Here is a 16608-nt window from a genome sequence, read left to right as displayed (position 1 = left end):
GAGGTGTTGGAGTGTTCTATAAATTCTAGAGATAAGTCCCTTGTCAGATATGTTGAAACGTATTTTTAAAGGAGAGCTTATTGGACCTGCTATTGGACTGGATGTGGGTTATAAAGGAGTAGAATCAAACAGGAGTCCCAGGGTTTGAGAAACAGGGTGAATGATGGTGTTATTAACTAAGAAGGGAAATACCGAGAATTGAATGAAAGTAAACATACTGACATAGGAAGTGACTACTTTTAGGAAAACAAGAAGTGTGTATTGGACAGTGGATTGGGATTAAAGCCTGATTAAAGTGGGTTGAAGAGAATAGAAAGCAAGGAAGGGAACACAGTTAAACAAAGGCAATTATCTTGCAAGATGGATATGATTTGGGTCATCTGAAGAGAGGCATTCCAGACAAGGGAAAGCGTAGTCATTACGATATAGAGGCAGAAATGAACTTGGCTTGTTCTTGCAAAGTGAGAAAAATGACCTAGGTCACGGAAGAGGAGCAAGTTGGGTAACAGTGGGAAATAATATAGGCAAGGTGGGGCCAGATTATGAACTGCATGAAAGCCAGGTATCGGTGTTTAGACTTGATGGAGTAGGAAATAGGAGTCATGAGATATTTTCGATTAGGGAAGTGATATGATGAAAGTTATATTTAAAGAAGATTAGATTGCCAGTGGTATGTGGGACAGTGGGAGGCTGTGGCAGAGCCTGGAGGCTGTGGCAGGAATTCAAGTGGGAGAGGATGAAGGCCTAGACTCGAGTTTTGGCAGGAAGTACAGACTGGAAAGGAAGGGCTTGGGGGAATTTTGATACCTGACTAATTAAGGAGACTGCCGAATGACTTCAAGACTCTGGGCTTGAGACAATGGGAAGATAAAGGGGATATTGAGAGACAGGGAAGCTGGTTAGGGACACTTGCTGTGGGTGCGGCAGGGAGATGACAATGGTGAAGGGGAAGATGTAGTAGTTAGCTTCAGTAAAGATTACAGCCTTAAAAACCCTATGGGGCAGTTCTACTCTGTCCTATAGGGTTGCTATGAGTAGGAATCAACTCAATGGTAGTGGGTTACTGTGAATGGTATTTTTTTTCCCGATTTCCTCTTCAGAATTCTCTTTGTTAGTGTAGAGGAATCCAACTGATATTTGTATGTTGATCTTCTACCCTACCACTCTGCTAAATCCTTCTACTAGTTCCAGCAGCTTTCTTGTAGAATCTCTGAGATTCTATATATAGAATCCTAACATCTGAATATATAGTTTTTGTTGTTGTTTTAACTTTTCCTTACCAATTTAGATGCCTTTTATTTCTCTTTCTTGCCTTATTGCTCTGGCTAGGACTTCCAGTACAATATTTAGTAAGAGTGGTGTTGAAGGGCACCCTTGTCTGGTTCCCATTCTCAAGGGAATGCTTTCATCCTCTCTCCACTGATAATATGTTGGCTGTTGGTTTTGTACATATGCCCTTAATTCTGTTGAGGGATTTCCCTTCTGTTACCATTTTGCTGAGAGTTTTTACCAGGAAAGGAGGTTTATTGGCTTTTATTAAATGCCTTTCTGCATCAATTGATATGATCATGTGGTTCTTTTCCTTTGTTCTATTTATGTGGTGGATTGCACTGATTGATTTTCTAATGTTGAACCATCCTTACATTAAAAAAAAAAAAAAAAAAACCTCACTGCCGTGAAGTCAATTCAACTCACAATGACTTCTCCTTGGGTTTCCAAGGCAGTATCTCTATGGAAGTAGATTGCCCAATCTTCCTTTTGAGGAATGGCTGGTTGGTTTCAACTACCAGCCTTCTGGTTAGCAGTCAAATGCCTTAGGCACTACACCACCAGACCTCCTGGTATGAATCCCAATTGATCATAATGTATTATTAATTCTTTTCATATGATGTTGGATTCTATTGGATCGGATTTTGTTGAGAGTTTTTGCATTTATAGTCATGAGGGATATTGGTCTGTAATTTTCTTTTTTAGTCATGTCTTTGCCTGGCTTTGATATCAGGGTTATGTCAGTTTCATAGAATGAATTCAGGAGCATTCCATCCTTTTCTATGTTCTGGAATAGCAGGAGGAGAATTGGTATCAGCTCTTCTCTGAATGTTTGGTAGAATTCTCCAGTGAAGACATCTGGGCCAGGGGCTTTTTGTTGAGAATTTTTTTTATGATCTCTTCAATTTCTTCCTTTGTTATGGATCTGTTCAAATTTTCTACCACAGTCAGTTAGTTTAGGTAGGTAGGTGTTTCCAGAAATTTGTCCATTTCTTCTAGGTTTTCAAATTTGTTGGAGTACACTTCTTCATAGTATCCTGCTATCTTTTTTTATTTCAGTTGGTTCTGTTTTGTAACGTCACAGCAGTACATCATGTTATTTCTTATTTGTGTTATTTGCATCTTCTCTCCTTTTCCTTTTATGATTTGGCCAGTGGTTTGTTGATTTTATGAACCCTTTCAAAGAATCAGCTTCTAGTCCTGTTGATTCTATTGTTGTTCTGTTTCATTTATTTCTGCTCTAATCTTTATTATTTCTTTCTTCTGTGGTGTAATACCTAAGGCATTTGACTGCTAACCAGAAACCTCGAGGTTCAAACCCACTAGCCACTCCTCAGAAGGAAGATTGGGCAATCTACTTCCTTAGAGATACCGCCTTGGAAACCCAAGGAGGTGTTGCTATGAGCTGGATTTGACTTGATGGCAGTGAGTTTAGGATTTTTTGGTGACTATGAGTGTTTCTGTTTGTTTGTTTGTATTTTGCTGCTCTTTTTCTGTTTGTTAGAGTTGTAGGGTTAAGGTGTTGATTTGTGTCCTTTCTTCCTTTTTGATGTGTGACTTTATGCTATAAATTGAGCTCTGAGCACTGTTTTTGCTGTGTTCCAAAGGCTAGGTATGTTGTGTTTTCATTCTCACTTGATTCTAGGAACTATTTTTATTTCATGTTTTATTTCTTCTATTATCTAGTGGTTTTTAAGCAGGGCATTATTCAGTTTTTCCCTTGTTCTTCCTATTATTAATTTCTAATTATATAGCATTGTGATCTAAGAAGATGCTTCATATTATTTCAATGTTTTTTGTTTTTAAAATACTTGAGGTTTGCTTTGTGGCCCAACATATGGTCTATTTTGGGTAATAATCTATGTGTGCTGGAAAAGAATGTGTACTTTTCTATTGTTGGGTAGTGTTCTGTACATGTCTATGAGATCAAGTTGGCTGACCGTATTGTTTAGATCTTCTGTATCTTTGCTGAGCTTCTTCCTAGTTGTTCTGCCTTCATCAAAAGTCTCCTACTATTACTATGGAGTTGTCTTTATTTTCCCAATTCTGTTGAAGTTTATTTTATATAATTATGTATTGTAGCTGGATTGACCCTTTAATCATTATATAATGCCCTTCCTTGTCTTTTATGCAAGTTTTTGGTTTAAAGTCTATCTTATCAAAGATTAGTATTGCCACTCCTGTTTCTTCTTCTTCTTCTTCTTCTTCTTTTTAATTGTAGTTTGCTTGATATTTTTTTTCCATCCTTTGCATTTTAGCTTATTTTCACATCTGAGTCTAAGGTGTTTCTCTTATAGACAGCATATTGATGGGTTATGTTTTCTTATACATTTGCCTCTTTGTGTCTCATGACTGGTGCATTTAAGCCATTTACATTCAGTGTAATTATCAATAGGTATGAATTTACTGCTGTCATTTTTTTCCTGCTCTTTTTGTGATGCTGATGATTTATTTGTTCTGTATGTTTTTCTATGCTGAGTTCTTTTTGTTTCCTTTCTTTTCATTTCCTTCATTGCCATTAATTTTGTGTTTACTGAGTGTATGATTTCTTCTTTTTTATTTGGTGAGCAGGTTTATTAATTTTCTTTGTGGTTACCCTGAAATTTATTTTTATCTAAGTTTAAAACAGTCTGTTCTATCTTAATATTGCATTAACTTCCTCTCCATACGGAAGTTCTGTAAGTAGACCATTTATTCCTACTTTTCATTTTGTGGTTGTCATCATTTATAGATTGACATTTCCAGTTCCCTATTTTCAGTCTTGTAGCTTTATTTTATTTTTTAAAATTCTTTATCTGGGTTTCTGGGTAATGTTGTCATGTGTCTTAATCTCAGGTTGTTGTCTGTTGTTGTTGGTTCTCTCTCCAAAGGATCCCCTTTAGTAGTTCCTGTAAGGTTGGTCTGGTTTTTACAAATCCCTTTAATTTCTGTTTATCTGGAAATGTCCAAACTGCACCATTGTATTTGAGGGACAATTCAGTTGGATATATTATTCCTGGTTGGGAATTTTTTTCTTTCAGTGTTTTATACGTCATTTCATTGCCTTATTGTCTACATAGTTTCTGCCAAGAAATAAGAGTTTATTCTTATTGGTTCCCCTTTGTAGGTAATATTTCATTTTTTTTTTTTCTGAGCTGCTCCCAAGATTCTTTCCTTGTCTTTGGTTCTGGAAAGTTTGATTATGATATGCCTTGGTGATTTTCTTTTGGAGTCTATTCCTATTTGGGGTTTGTTAACCTTCTTGGATGGACATCTTCTTGCCTTTCATGATATTAGGGAACATTTCTGGCAGCAAGTCTTCAAAAATTTTCTCTGTGGTTTTTTTTTTGACTCCTCCTATTCTGGAATTCAAATCATGCATAAGTTATTCCTCTTGATGGTGTCTGACATAACTCTTAGGCTTTCTTCAATAATTTTTCTGATTGTTCCTCTAACAAACTGGTATCAAAGGATTTGTTGTCTATTTTGCTGATTCTGACTTCCACTGATTCAATTCTACTCCTTTGTCCTTCCAATGCATTATCTATTCGTGATATTTTGGTATTAATCTTCTGGATTTCTAGTTGCTGTTTTTGTATGGTATCTAATTGTCTATTTCTTTTGTCATTTTTGTTCTTATATTGTTTTTGTTTGTGTTTTCCTTGATTTTATCTGTGATTTCTTTGATCTCTTTCTTGATCTCTTGGAAGGCTATCTGTGTAAGTCTTTTCAATTCCTTATCAAGTAGTTCCATTTCTTTCTCAAGGAGGTTTCCTGGTTCTTTATTTTGGTCACTTGCTGGAGCCACCTTGTCCTGCTTCTTTAGATAATTTGATAGTCTGTTGTTTCTGAGGCATTAAAGCATTATTACATTTATTTATTAATTATATGTTTGCTGTATCCTGATTTTTTGTTATGTTTCGTTTGATGTAACTGGGCAGGCAGGATGGGCATGCTACGGAGGTCACTAGTCTGGTTGCACTGGAATGCTCATTTTCTGAGTCCATGTGGGTGGGGTAGCAACTGAGTATGTGAGTATAGGTCTATGTTCACTGGTCTTGTGGAATGTCTGAAGGCAGTTTGGGCAGATATTGGCTGTGTCTCTCATTAGTCCAGTGGCACAGGAGCAGACAATGGCACTCACAAGTAGACAGGATGGCAGGAATGATGTGTATTGCTGGCTAGTCGGGGCATAGTCACCACTGCCTGTAGGATTGGTGGGTGAGTGGTGGGCAGGTGTGCACACTGCACACTGCCACCACCTTTTACACAGAGAGCAGAGTGTGAGTGGTGAGCTGGTGTGCATGCAATCATGTATTCACCACCCTTTCCACGTGAGGGGGAAAGAGAGGGGCACATGGTAAGCAGAGAAGGGAAGAGGGAGTGGCAGATGGAAGCATGCAAGGTGGTGCTGCTGCCGCCTCTCACGAGGTGGGAGGAGGGGGTAAGGAGCTCAGCTGGGATGGTAAGGGGGAGGGGGAAGGGGAGTGGCCAGTGCCACTTGGTTGGGTCAGTGGGTGGGAGTGGTGCAGTGAGTGGCTGATGCCATGCCGGAGTGGCCTGCCACTGCTCAGCTGGGTTGGCAGTGGCAATGGCAGGGCAAGCAGGGTGGGGAAGGAAATTTGGAAGCAGGGCTGGAGTGGACAAGGGAGGCTTTTACCTTGGTCCCTGACAGTCAGAGCTGTAGGAATGGGGGCTTTTGTGCTGCTAATCACCAGGAGGGTGGAAGCAGGGGTGATGTGTTCCTCTGGTCTCTGGGCAAGAGTGCCTGAGCTCTTCCCATTGGCTGAAGCCAGCAATCAAGACCTTATTTCATTCTGGGTATGTCCACAAAATTACTCTATGCCCACGAAGTTGCATTCTGTGTTCCTTACCCAGCATTGCTACCGTCTTTGTCTTTATATGGCCATGCTGTGCTAGGCTGGCTGGCAGGGCCCCTCCACTCCACTTTTTCTAGTTCTCTGTTTTCAATCAATGTTTTCTTCCAATCAGTTATAGATCTAGCTCTTTACCCTTTCATTGGATGCTCAGGGTTCCAGGATTGTCTTCTCTATCTGTTTCACTTAGCTCCTCAGGTCTTTGCTGTAGAGGGACAGCCTGATGTGTCTGACTAAGTTGCCATTTTGGCCAGAAGTCTACTACAATACCTTTTTTTAAAAAATACTTTTGTTTTGTTATACTTTACATACAGTAAAAGTAACTCTTTTTAGTATACAATTCTTCATGTTTTTACAAATGGTACAGTCATTTATACCACCACCACAATAAATATAAACCAGTTTCATCACCCCTTATCTTAGTTATCTAGTCCTTCTATAACAGAAATACCACTAGTGGATGGCTTTAATAAGCAGAAATTTGTTGTCTCACAGTTTAGGAGGCTAGAAGTCCAAATTCAGGGGACAAGCTCTAGGGGAAGTCTTTCTCTCTGCCAGCTCTGAGGGAAGGTCCTTGGAGATTTCCATGTGTCTTGATAGCAGTCTTTCCCTGGGTCTAGGAGGTTCTCTGTCCAGGGACTTCATGTCCAAAGGATGTGCTCCACTCCTCTTTCTTGGTAGCAGTCAGGTCTCTCCTCTCTGATAGCTTCTGTTCCCTTTTATCTCTAATAAGATAAAAGGTGTGACTCAAGAAAGGGTGTGACTTGACTAAGGGCATTACTTGAGTACTTGAGTAATGCTGGTGACTTGAGCAAGGATGTGATTTAAGTCATGCACTCTTGTAAGGCTGTGACTTAAGAAGATACAACTCACTCTAATTCTGCTTCATTAACATATAGAAGTTAGGATTTACAACACATATCACAAAATGGAAGATAATTACATCAGATCACAAAATGGAGGACAACCACTCAATATTAGGAATGATGGCCTAGCCAACTTGACACATATTTTTGGAAGACTCAGTTCAATCTATGATCTCTCTTAAATCCTCCCATGCCATTTGTTATCAATTCTCATACCCAGCCCCCTAGCAATTACTGATTTGTTTGCAGTTCCTGTAGTTTTGTCTTTGCAAGAATGTTGTATAGTAAAACCTACAAAAGCTGGAACTTATGTTAGGCAGAAACCTATCAGAGAAGGAAAACTCAAATACTAAAACAAATAATAGAAAAGTATTCTACCCTGTCAAAGACAGAAAACTTGCAAGACCTGGAAAAACAAGGCAGTCTTGTCAAGTTCCGACACTCACGGCTTTCACTGTACATGACATAGACATCGGGGATGACAGCATGAGGAGCTCCATGTACCCACTCCCCAATGAAACTGGTGAAAACTATTAAGAAAAAAAAAAAAAGGCTGGGGATATTTGTGTTGATTGAATTCAGGCCTCTCCAGCTCAGTAAGACAGAAACTGCACTCCAGATGGTGAAGCCAGGAACACAGAGCTCCCTCTACACTCAGCTACCAGGGCTACATCTTCTCAGGAGGGCAAGCACATCAGCATTTCTCATCCTGCTCCCAGATACCTATTGCTGAGGCTAAATTCTGTGCAAGTGCACCTGAGAGTGGGGATACACTATTCCGCCCTGTCCCACTTCATTATAAAAACACTCAGCAAACTAGGAACAGAATGGAACTTCTTCGACCTGATAAAGGACATCTACTAAAATCCCACCAATAACATCATACTTAATGGTGAAAGATTGGATATTTTCCCTCTAAATCAGTATTTCCCCCCTAAATGGTCATCAGGCAAAGATGTCCATTCTCTCCACTTCTATTTAACTTTGTACTGGAGGTGTAGTAAAGGGAAATTCAACTGGGGGGTAGGGGAAGCCATCCAGATTGGAAAAGAAGTAGTAAAACTATCATAGGAAAACATATCATAGTAAAACTATTCATAGATGACATAATTTTGCATATAAAAATTCCTGAGGAATCCACTAAAAAACTACTAGAATTAATAAATGAGTTAAGCAAGGTTGCAGGATTAATACACAAAATTATTTACATTTCTAGATGTTTGCCATCTCAAAAATAGATTTGGTGCATTGAACACTAATGACCAAAGACTAGACAAGTTACTGGATGACATCAAAGACAGCATATACAAGTAAAACAAAAGGTCATTAAGGAGACAAGAAAGTAAGAAAAGACCAAAACAGTGGTTACAAGAGACTGAAACTTGCTCTTGAACATAGAGTTGTTGTTGTTGTTATGTGCCGTCGAGTCGGCCCCGACTCATAGCAACCCCTCCTTGGGTTTCCGAGGCAGTATCACTGCGGAAGTAGGATTGCCCAACCTTCCTTCCGAGGAGTGGCTGGTGGGTAGCTAAGGCAAATGGGGAAAAGATGAATTAAAAGAGCCGAACAGAAGATTTCAAAGGGTGGCTTAAGAAGACAAAATAAAGTATTACAAAGTAATGTAATTTCTGGAATTAGAAAACTAAAAGGGAAGAACATTCTCAGCACTTCTCAAGCTGAACGAACTGAAGGAAAAATGAAGATTTGAGTTGCAATACTGAAAGATTCTATGGGCAACATGTTGAACAAAGCAGGAAGCATCAAAAGAAGATGGCAGGAATACAGAGTCACTGTACCAGAAAGAAATGCTCACCATTCAACCATTTCAGGACGTAGCATATGATCAAGAGCTGATGGTAATGAAGGAAAAAGTCCAAGCTGCACTGAAGGAATTAGCAAAAAACAATATAAACATTTGGGTACACGTTTTTGTGTGAACACACAGTATCACTGCATGTGATATAATAGCTGTTTTAAAGTCTTTATCTGCTAATTTTATCATTGTTGACATTTCTGGGGCTGCTTCCACTGATTTTCCCCAATTATAAGTCGGTTTCCTGCTGCTGTACTGCTTTACTAGCTCAGTATTGGATTCTGAACTACAAGAACTTTTACATTGCTGAGTGTTTGGATTTTGTTGTCTTCCTCTAAAAAGTGTTGGATTTTGTTTTGACAGGCAGATAAGCTATTTGTAGATAAGACTGATCCTTCAAGACATGTATTTGTTTTGTTAGAGTGTCCGGAAGCCTTTAGTGAAGGGTTTGTTGAGTCCTACAGCTAAGGTGTAATCTGCCTGGAGTCTCCACTGAATGTTTCATGTGTTCACCAGGGTCTGTCTATTCTGACCGGTCTTATGTGACCATCTCCCGGCCCCGTGGGAGCTCTGGGAATTGTTTAGCTTACAGTTCTCCAACTCCAACCAGTTTTCTTTGTCCAATTTGTAGAGTTTCAGCTTACATTCAAGAAGGTGAATATTCAACCCAAGGCTCAGGGGGACCCCGGTGCTGCCTTCTGGAGCTCTTTCTCTGTGTAGTTCCCTCCCCTCATATTCTGGCACCCACATTCCAGCTGTCTCATCTTCCCCACATGTCAGTATCTGTTCCCTCAACTCAGCAAGATTGCCATGCTCTGCCTGTGTTCCCCCTCCCTGAGCCAGTGGTCTGGAAAGTGCCTCCTGACAGGGTAATATTAAGGGTCATGTTGGTTTTTTTTTTCTTTCAGGGCTCACAGGCCTTCACTGCCTATTAAATATCAGAAAACAACTTGCTCAGTTTTTTTGTTGTTTACAGTAAGAAACAGGACTGTTACCAGTTACTCCTTTAAGGCCTGATCATTTTGCTATAAAATTTTTACCTCTCATGGGACTTTTCACACACTTCCCTATGAGGAAGAATATGTGGTTCAATTAATTGAGTATGCACATTGGAGCCAGAAAGACCTAAGTTCAAATACTGATTCGGTTGCCTTCTAGTTGGACAACCTTGTACATGTTATTTAATGTCTTTGGGCTTCTGTTTCTTCAGCTATAAAATGCTATGCAAAGTTGTTGTTGGGATTAACTGAGGCCATATGTATATAAATCCCTTTGTAATCACTCAATAAATGGTATTGATGCATTTAAGTTGTGTTGGCAAAGAATATTAAATATACCATGGATTGCTAAAAGAATGAACAAATCTGTCTTGGAGGAAGTACAGCCAGAATACTCCTTAAAACCAAATAAAACTCACTGCCATTAAGTCGATTAGACTCACAGCGACCCCTCCTTGGGTTTCCGAGGCAGTATCTCTATGGAAGTAGATTACCGAATCTTCATTCTGAACAGTGGCGGGTGGGTTTGAACCACCAGCCTTCTGGTTAGCAGTCAAATGCCTTAGGCACTACACCACCAGAGCTCCTAGAATATTCCTTAGCAGCAAGAATAACCAGACTTTGTTACTGATACTTTGGTCATCTTGTCAGAAGGGACCGGTAGACAGAGAAGGATACCATGCTTGATAAAGTGGAAGAGGATCAGTGAAAAAAGGGAAGCGCTTCAAAGCGAAGGATTGACATGGTGGTTGTGATGATAAGCTCAAGAGTGGCAATGACCGTGATGATGAGGGACTACGCAGTGTTTCGTTCTGCTGCACACAGGGCTGCTATGAGTCAGAACCAACTCAACGGCACCTAACAACAACACAGCCACATTATTGTTTATATTACTGCTATTCGTTTATGTTTCACTTCCCCTGAGTAAGTCTGAATCAGAGATTTGTCTATTTATCTTTGTGTGCACTACTCAAACATGGTAGGTGCAGTGAAAGTTTGTTGAGTGCATGAATGCTGATAACTTATGGTTGATTAAGATACTGTTTTAAACTTTCTTTGCATAGAACTTTACGTAGACTTGTTCCAATGTCAAAATAGTGCCATTAGTAATGACTGTAGTCCCATTAATTACAACATTTCTGTTTGTTCTATATTTGGTTATCAAAACAGGAGGAGCTCTTTGTCATGCTTGAAGAAGCAGATTTGAGGATTTGAGGTGGTGGTTCCATATATACTTTTGTTTCTAGCTCTTCTTTACCATGGTCTGAAGGACTGGTTTTCTGAAGTTTTAGAGACTAGTTTTGAGATACTAATACAAATGGTAAAAGAATTACTCTATGATGCCTTGATTTGTTACATATCATAATCTCATCCACTTACCAATAGACAACTTAGCTTCAAATGAAAAACTAAAAGCACATATAACAGTATTAGAAAAATTAGACAAATATAGTTCTAGGTAATTAAATAACATGATCATATTTTTTCAACATGCAATTTAAAACATTTCAATAACGTCTTCATTTTGAAAAAAAAAATCCAAATTTAAATAAAACCTAACTAAAATATTACTACCTTGAATTCAGTGTAATGTAAACATTGTATTAACACAGGCTTTTTGTTTGTTTGTTCAAACAGAACATTTCAACCTTGCACTTTCTTTTTTTCACAGAACTAATTTCTTTTAATGCTAGGATTTAATAATAACAACGACCAAAGTGTTCCTACCTGAGATTACTCACTGTGCTCAAATTTTCTTCTGTCATAATATATACCAATATACGCCTTTTTTCCCTAGGCAAGTGAAACATGTTCTGGTCATCAGTGTGGCTCTTTCCACTCACTACAGGAAGGAAATAATTCTCTGATATGTTATAGAATGATTCATATAAAAAAGAAATGACTTACAAGACTGATGGGAAAGCCAACCAACTTTCATTCCTTTTTCTACAGTTAACAGAGGATAACAATTATATTCTGTAATGCCAAACAGAAAAATAAATTGAAAAAAATTTCCCATTTGAGAAAAAGAAACTTAGTGAAAGGACTATAGTCCCATGATAAAGAGAGGATAATATGTGGGTTTAGGGCTGAATATTTTCTGTAGATAATGTGCCTCCTTCAACGTTTTCATTAATCATCGCCACTTCCAAGAATCTGAGCTATTCTTGCCAACACTACATTTTATCAAACAAGGCATATATGCTTCATGAGATGTGATGATATGAAAATCATCAGACTATACCTTAAAAATGCAAAACTTCAGTTCAGAAGTTCAACTCTTCAACTTCAGAGCTGAGTGGGAGAAAATAGGTTCTGAATGAAAAGGCTCTTATTTTAGGCTACAGCCTGAAATACAAAGCAATTCTAAAGAATTCAGAAAATATCATTCTAGTCCACACTTGAATGGGGCCATTGACTTTATCTTCTTTTTTTTTTTTTTTAAATATATATTTTATTGTATTTTTAGTGAAAGTGGACACAGAAAAAGAGGTTTCCATTCACCAATTTCTACACATATTGATCAGTGACCTTGGTTACAGTCTTCACATTGTGTCCACAGTCTCATGATTTCATGTCTAGTTGTTGTGCTTCCAATAACCTAGGCTCCCTACCCCCCTACCTTCTTCTGTTTGCTTTAGAGTAATTGTTCACCACTTGGTCTCATATAGATGATTTTTTAAAGGAGCACAGTACTCATGGGTGACATTCCTGATTTTATGATCTAATCTGCTATTTAGCTAAAAGATGACTTTCAAGGGATAGTTTTGGTTCAAGCTTTATAGAGTATCTCAGGGCAACAGGGATTCCTCCAGTCTCATTGGTCCATTAAGTCTGGAACCTTTAAGAATTTGAGGTCTGTTCCACATTTTCCTCCCTTTCTCTCAGGATCCATACTGATCAGAATGTTTGGTATGGAAGCTGGTGACCACCATCTCGTTCTTTAGGACTCAGGATAGAGGAGGCCATGGTTCATGTAGACAATTAATCCTGTAGGCTACTTCCTTCTCTGAATCTTGGGTTTCTTCTTTCTCTTTTGTTCCATTAGAGGAGAAACCAATAGTTGTATCTTAGATGACCACAAGAAAGTTTTTCAGACCCCAGACAATACTTACCAATCTAAGATGTAAAACATAAACTTTGTGAACTATATTATGCCAATTGACTGAGTTGACCCATGAGACTATGGTCCTAAACCTTCAAATAAGAAAATCAATCCCATGAGCTGATTGGTTATGTCCTAGAAATATCAATATCTATTACCTCTATTTGTTTTATATATATGTGTGTGTATACACACACACACACACACACACATATATGTTGTTGTTGTTGTTGTTATGTGCCGTCAAGTCGGCCCCGACTCATAGCGACCCCTCCTTGGGTTTCCGAGGCAGTATCACTACGGAAGTAGGCTTGCCCGACCTTCCTTCCGAGGAGTGGCTGGTGGGTTTGAACCGCCAGCCTTCTGGTGAGCAGTCAAGTGCCTTAGCCACTATGCTACCAGAGCTCCCTATATATATATACGTATATATATAGGGAGCTCTGGTAGCATAGTGGCTAAGACACTTGACTGCTCACCAGAAGGCTGGCGGTTCAAACCCACCAGCCACTCCTCGGAAGGAAGGTCGATATATATATATGTATATATATATATAAACATACATTTTTTGCCTGTTGTTTTTGCAAAATTATATATACCAAAACATACTTTTTCTTGTGTACAATTTAGTGGTATCATTTAGCTTGGCCAAGCTGTGAATACTTCACCCACATTTTGTGTTACTTTTACCACTGCCAAAAATGAAAAATGTACACTATTTAGAGAATGATTCCCCCTCTCCAACCACCCATCCTGGAAACCACTGATGAACATTGGTCTCTGTATATATACCTAATCTCCTCTTTTTATAAAAGTGTTATCAAACAATATTTGTTCCTTTGTGGTTGACTTATTTTGCTCAGTATAATGTCCTCCAGATTCATCCACATTTGTCTCAAGAGGTTTTGAGAATTCATCATTCTTAATGGTTGCATAGTATTCCATAGTATGTATGTACCACATTTTGTATATCCATTCATCCATTGATGGACACTCAGACACTCATTTTCATCTTTTTGCTATTATGAATGTGCTGCAATGAACATAGGTGTACATATGTCTGTTCATGTCTCTTCTATTAGATCTCTAGGGTTTCTATTAGATCTCTAGGGTATATACCTACAAGTGGAATTACTGATTCACAGGTAGTTCTGTTTCTCATTTTCTGAGGAAGCATCATACTGATTTCCATAGCAGTTGTACCATTTTACATTCCAAGCAGAAGTGGATAAGGGTCCCAATCTCCCCACATCCTCACCAACAATTACTGTTTTATTATTATCATTTTAGCAGTGAGAAATGGTATCTCATTGTAGTTTTGTTGGCTACCTGAATGTTCTCTTTGGTGAAGTGTCTGTACTTGTCCTTTGCTACATTCTTATTTCTTAAAAACATGCCATTTGCAGTTTAATCAAAAGTTTTAGCACAAAAGGGTGCAAAATGGGCTTCACAGAGAAAAAAAAAATGTGTCCAAGTAACCATATATTTATAATTTTTTTGTGTGGGATTCATAAAAAAGGAAAAAGCCACCTCAACATATTATTTTAAAACTGAAATGAAACACTGAAATTCATGAAAATGCAAACCATTTTTTGATTACACTTGGAAAACAGTGGGGTAGAGTGTGTATGTTTGGACATATAAATAAAAAGCAAACCATTCATTTTAACTAGCTTTTTAAATGATAAACAATTGAGTTGGTTCTTTAGAAATGCTTGTGGGTCTTCTAAGAAAACAGTATTCTTTGCTTCTACCTCCTCCTCAAAAAACATCATTTGTATTTATTATTTCTCTTTCAGTGAAATTAATATATTACAGATGGGAAAAATATAACATTCCGGATTAAGACTCCTAGATTCAAAGGAAAGGCCTAAAAACATAAATAAATAAATAAGCACAGAGTATTTAGCAACTCTTTACAATATGGAGATATACACTCATAAGGATCTCAGAAATTTTAAAATGAGAGGATATGGACCCTTATCTAAAAATATTCATTCCTAAAGACCTGTAATGGCTTCATAAACTAAGATCCTAGGTCTCCAAAGGAGACCCGGGCAACGTTAGCCCTGCTGCTTTTTACAAGTATCTGTATGTGTCATGGGAGCTCTGGTTGGTGTAGGCCTAAAGCATTTGACTGCTAACCAGAAGAGTGGAAGTTCAAACCCACCAGCCACTCCTTGGAAGGAAGACTGGGCAATCTACTTCTGTAGTGATACTGCCTCAGAAACCCAAGGAGGGGTCGCTAGGAGTTGGATCTGACTTGATGGCACTGAGTTTGGTTTTTTGTTTTTTAGGTATGTGTCATAAATTATTAGAGTCTTCTAATGGTGGTGTAGTGCCTAAGGTATTTGACTGCTACCAGAAGACTGGCGGTTCAAACTCAGCAGCACTTCTTGGAAGGAAGACTGGGTAATCTACTTCCATAAAGATACCACCTCAGAAACCCAAGGCGGGGTCTCTGTGAGTCAGAACAGACGTGACGGCAGTGAGTCTGGTTCTGGTTAATGACCCTCAGTTCCTACCCACTGCCATTGAATCTATTCATACTCACAGCAACCCTGTAAGACAGACCAGAACTGCCTCAGTAGGGTTTCCAAAGCTGTACATCTCTACAGAAGCAGACTGCCCCATCTTTCTCCCACAGAGCGGCTGATGGGTTTGAACCTATGATTTTTGGGTTAGCAGCCAAGAGCTTAACCACTGCACCACCAGCGGTCTCTGAACAAGCTTTAACTACTTCTAGTAGAAAGACCTTTTCCCTATGCAATTAAAGTCAGGATAAGATCTAATAAGGTTATACATGCAATTGCAGCACATGTAAGCTCTGAGAACAGTGCACAATAGTAGAATGTCCAATCTTCCTTCTGAGGAGTGGCTAGTGGGTTTGAACGGTCAGCCTGGTTAGCAGTTAAATGCCTTAGGCACTATGCCACCAGAGCTCCCCATTAATATTATTGCTGTTATTCATATACTATTCAGTATTATTTTGCATTTTATTGTTTAAGTGTTGTCTCATCACCCAGTGTCCTCAAAGGAAGAAATTATATCATATATTCCTTTGTTTTCCTCACAGTGACTGTTGTTGTTGCTGTTAGGTGCTGTCGAGTCAACTCTGACTATGGCGACCCCATGTACAACCGAATGAAACACTGCTAGGTCCTGCCCCACCCTCCTAATCCTTGCTTTGCTTGAGCACAGTGTTGCAGCCACTGTTCCATTCCATCTTGTTGAGAGTCTTCCCCTTTATTGCTGACCCTCCACTTTACCCAGCATGATATTATTTTCCAGGGACTGGTCCCTTCTGACAACGTGACCAAAGTAGGTGAGATAAAGTCTGGCCATTCTCACTTTTAAGGAGCATTCCAGCTGCACTTCTTCCAGGACAGATTTGTTTGTTCTTCTGGCAGTCCATGGTATTTTCACTATTCTTTATCAACACTACAACTCAAAAGGCATCAACCCTTCTTTAATCTTCTTTATTCATTGTCTAGCTTTTACATGCATGTAAGATGACTGAAAATACCATGACTTGGGTCAGGCTCACCTTTGTCTTCAAAGTGACATATTTGCTCCTTAACACTGTAAAGAGGTGTTGTGTAGCATATTTTCCCAGTGCAATATGATGTCTGATTTCTTGACTGCTGCTTCCATGGGTGTTGATTGTGGATCCAAGTAAAATGAAATCCTCGACAATTTCAAT

At 38.9% G+C, this 16608-nt stretch overlaps 1 protein-coding gene across 1 annotated transcript in view; it reads right to left on the bottom strand.

The window, feature by feature from the left end:
- Window positions 1-16608, bottom strand: part of HORMAD2 (HORMA domain containing 2) — a 64957-nt gene that overhangs the window by 26807 nt on the left and 21542 nt on the right. The window contains 2 exon segments of the mRNA XM_007947999.1: window positions 3448-3476; window positions 15390-15393. Of these exon segments, the coding sequence (XP_007946190.1) occupies window positions 3448-3476; window positions 15390-15393 (33 nt within the window).

This window comes from Orycteropus afer, unplaced genomic scaffold (genome assembly GCF_000298275.1).
Source record: "Orycteropus afer afer isolate SDZICR_OR568_19922 unplaced genomic scaffold, OryAfe1.0 scaffold00197, whole genome shotgun sequence".
Classification (NCBI taxonomy): domain Eukaryota; kingdom Metazoa; phylum Chordata; class Mammalia; order Tubulidentata; family Orycteropodidae; genus Orycteropus; species Orycteropus afer.
Note: the sequence above shows the minus strand (reverse complement) of the source record. Positions and strands in the feature narration are given on the sequence as shown.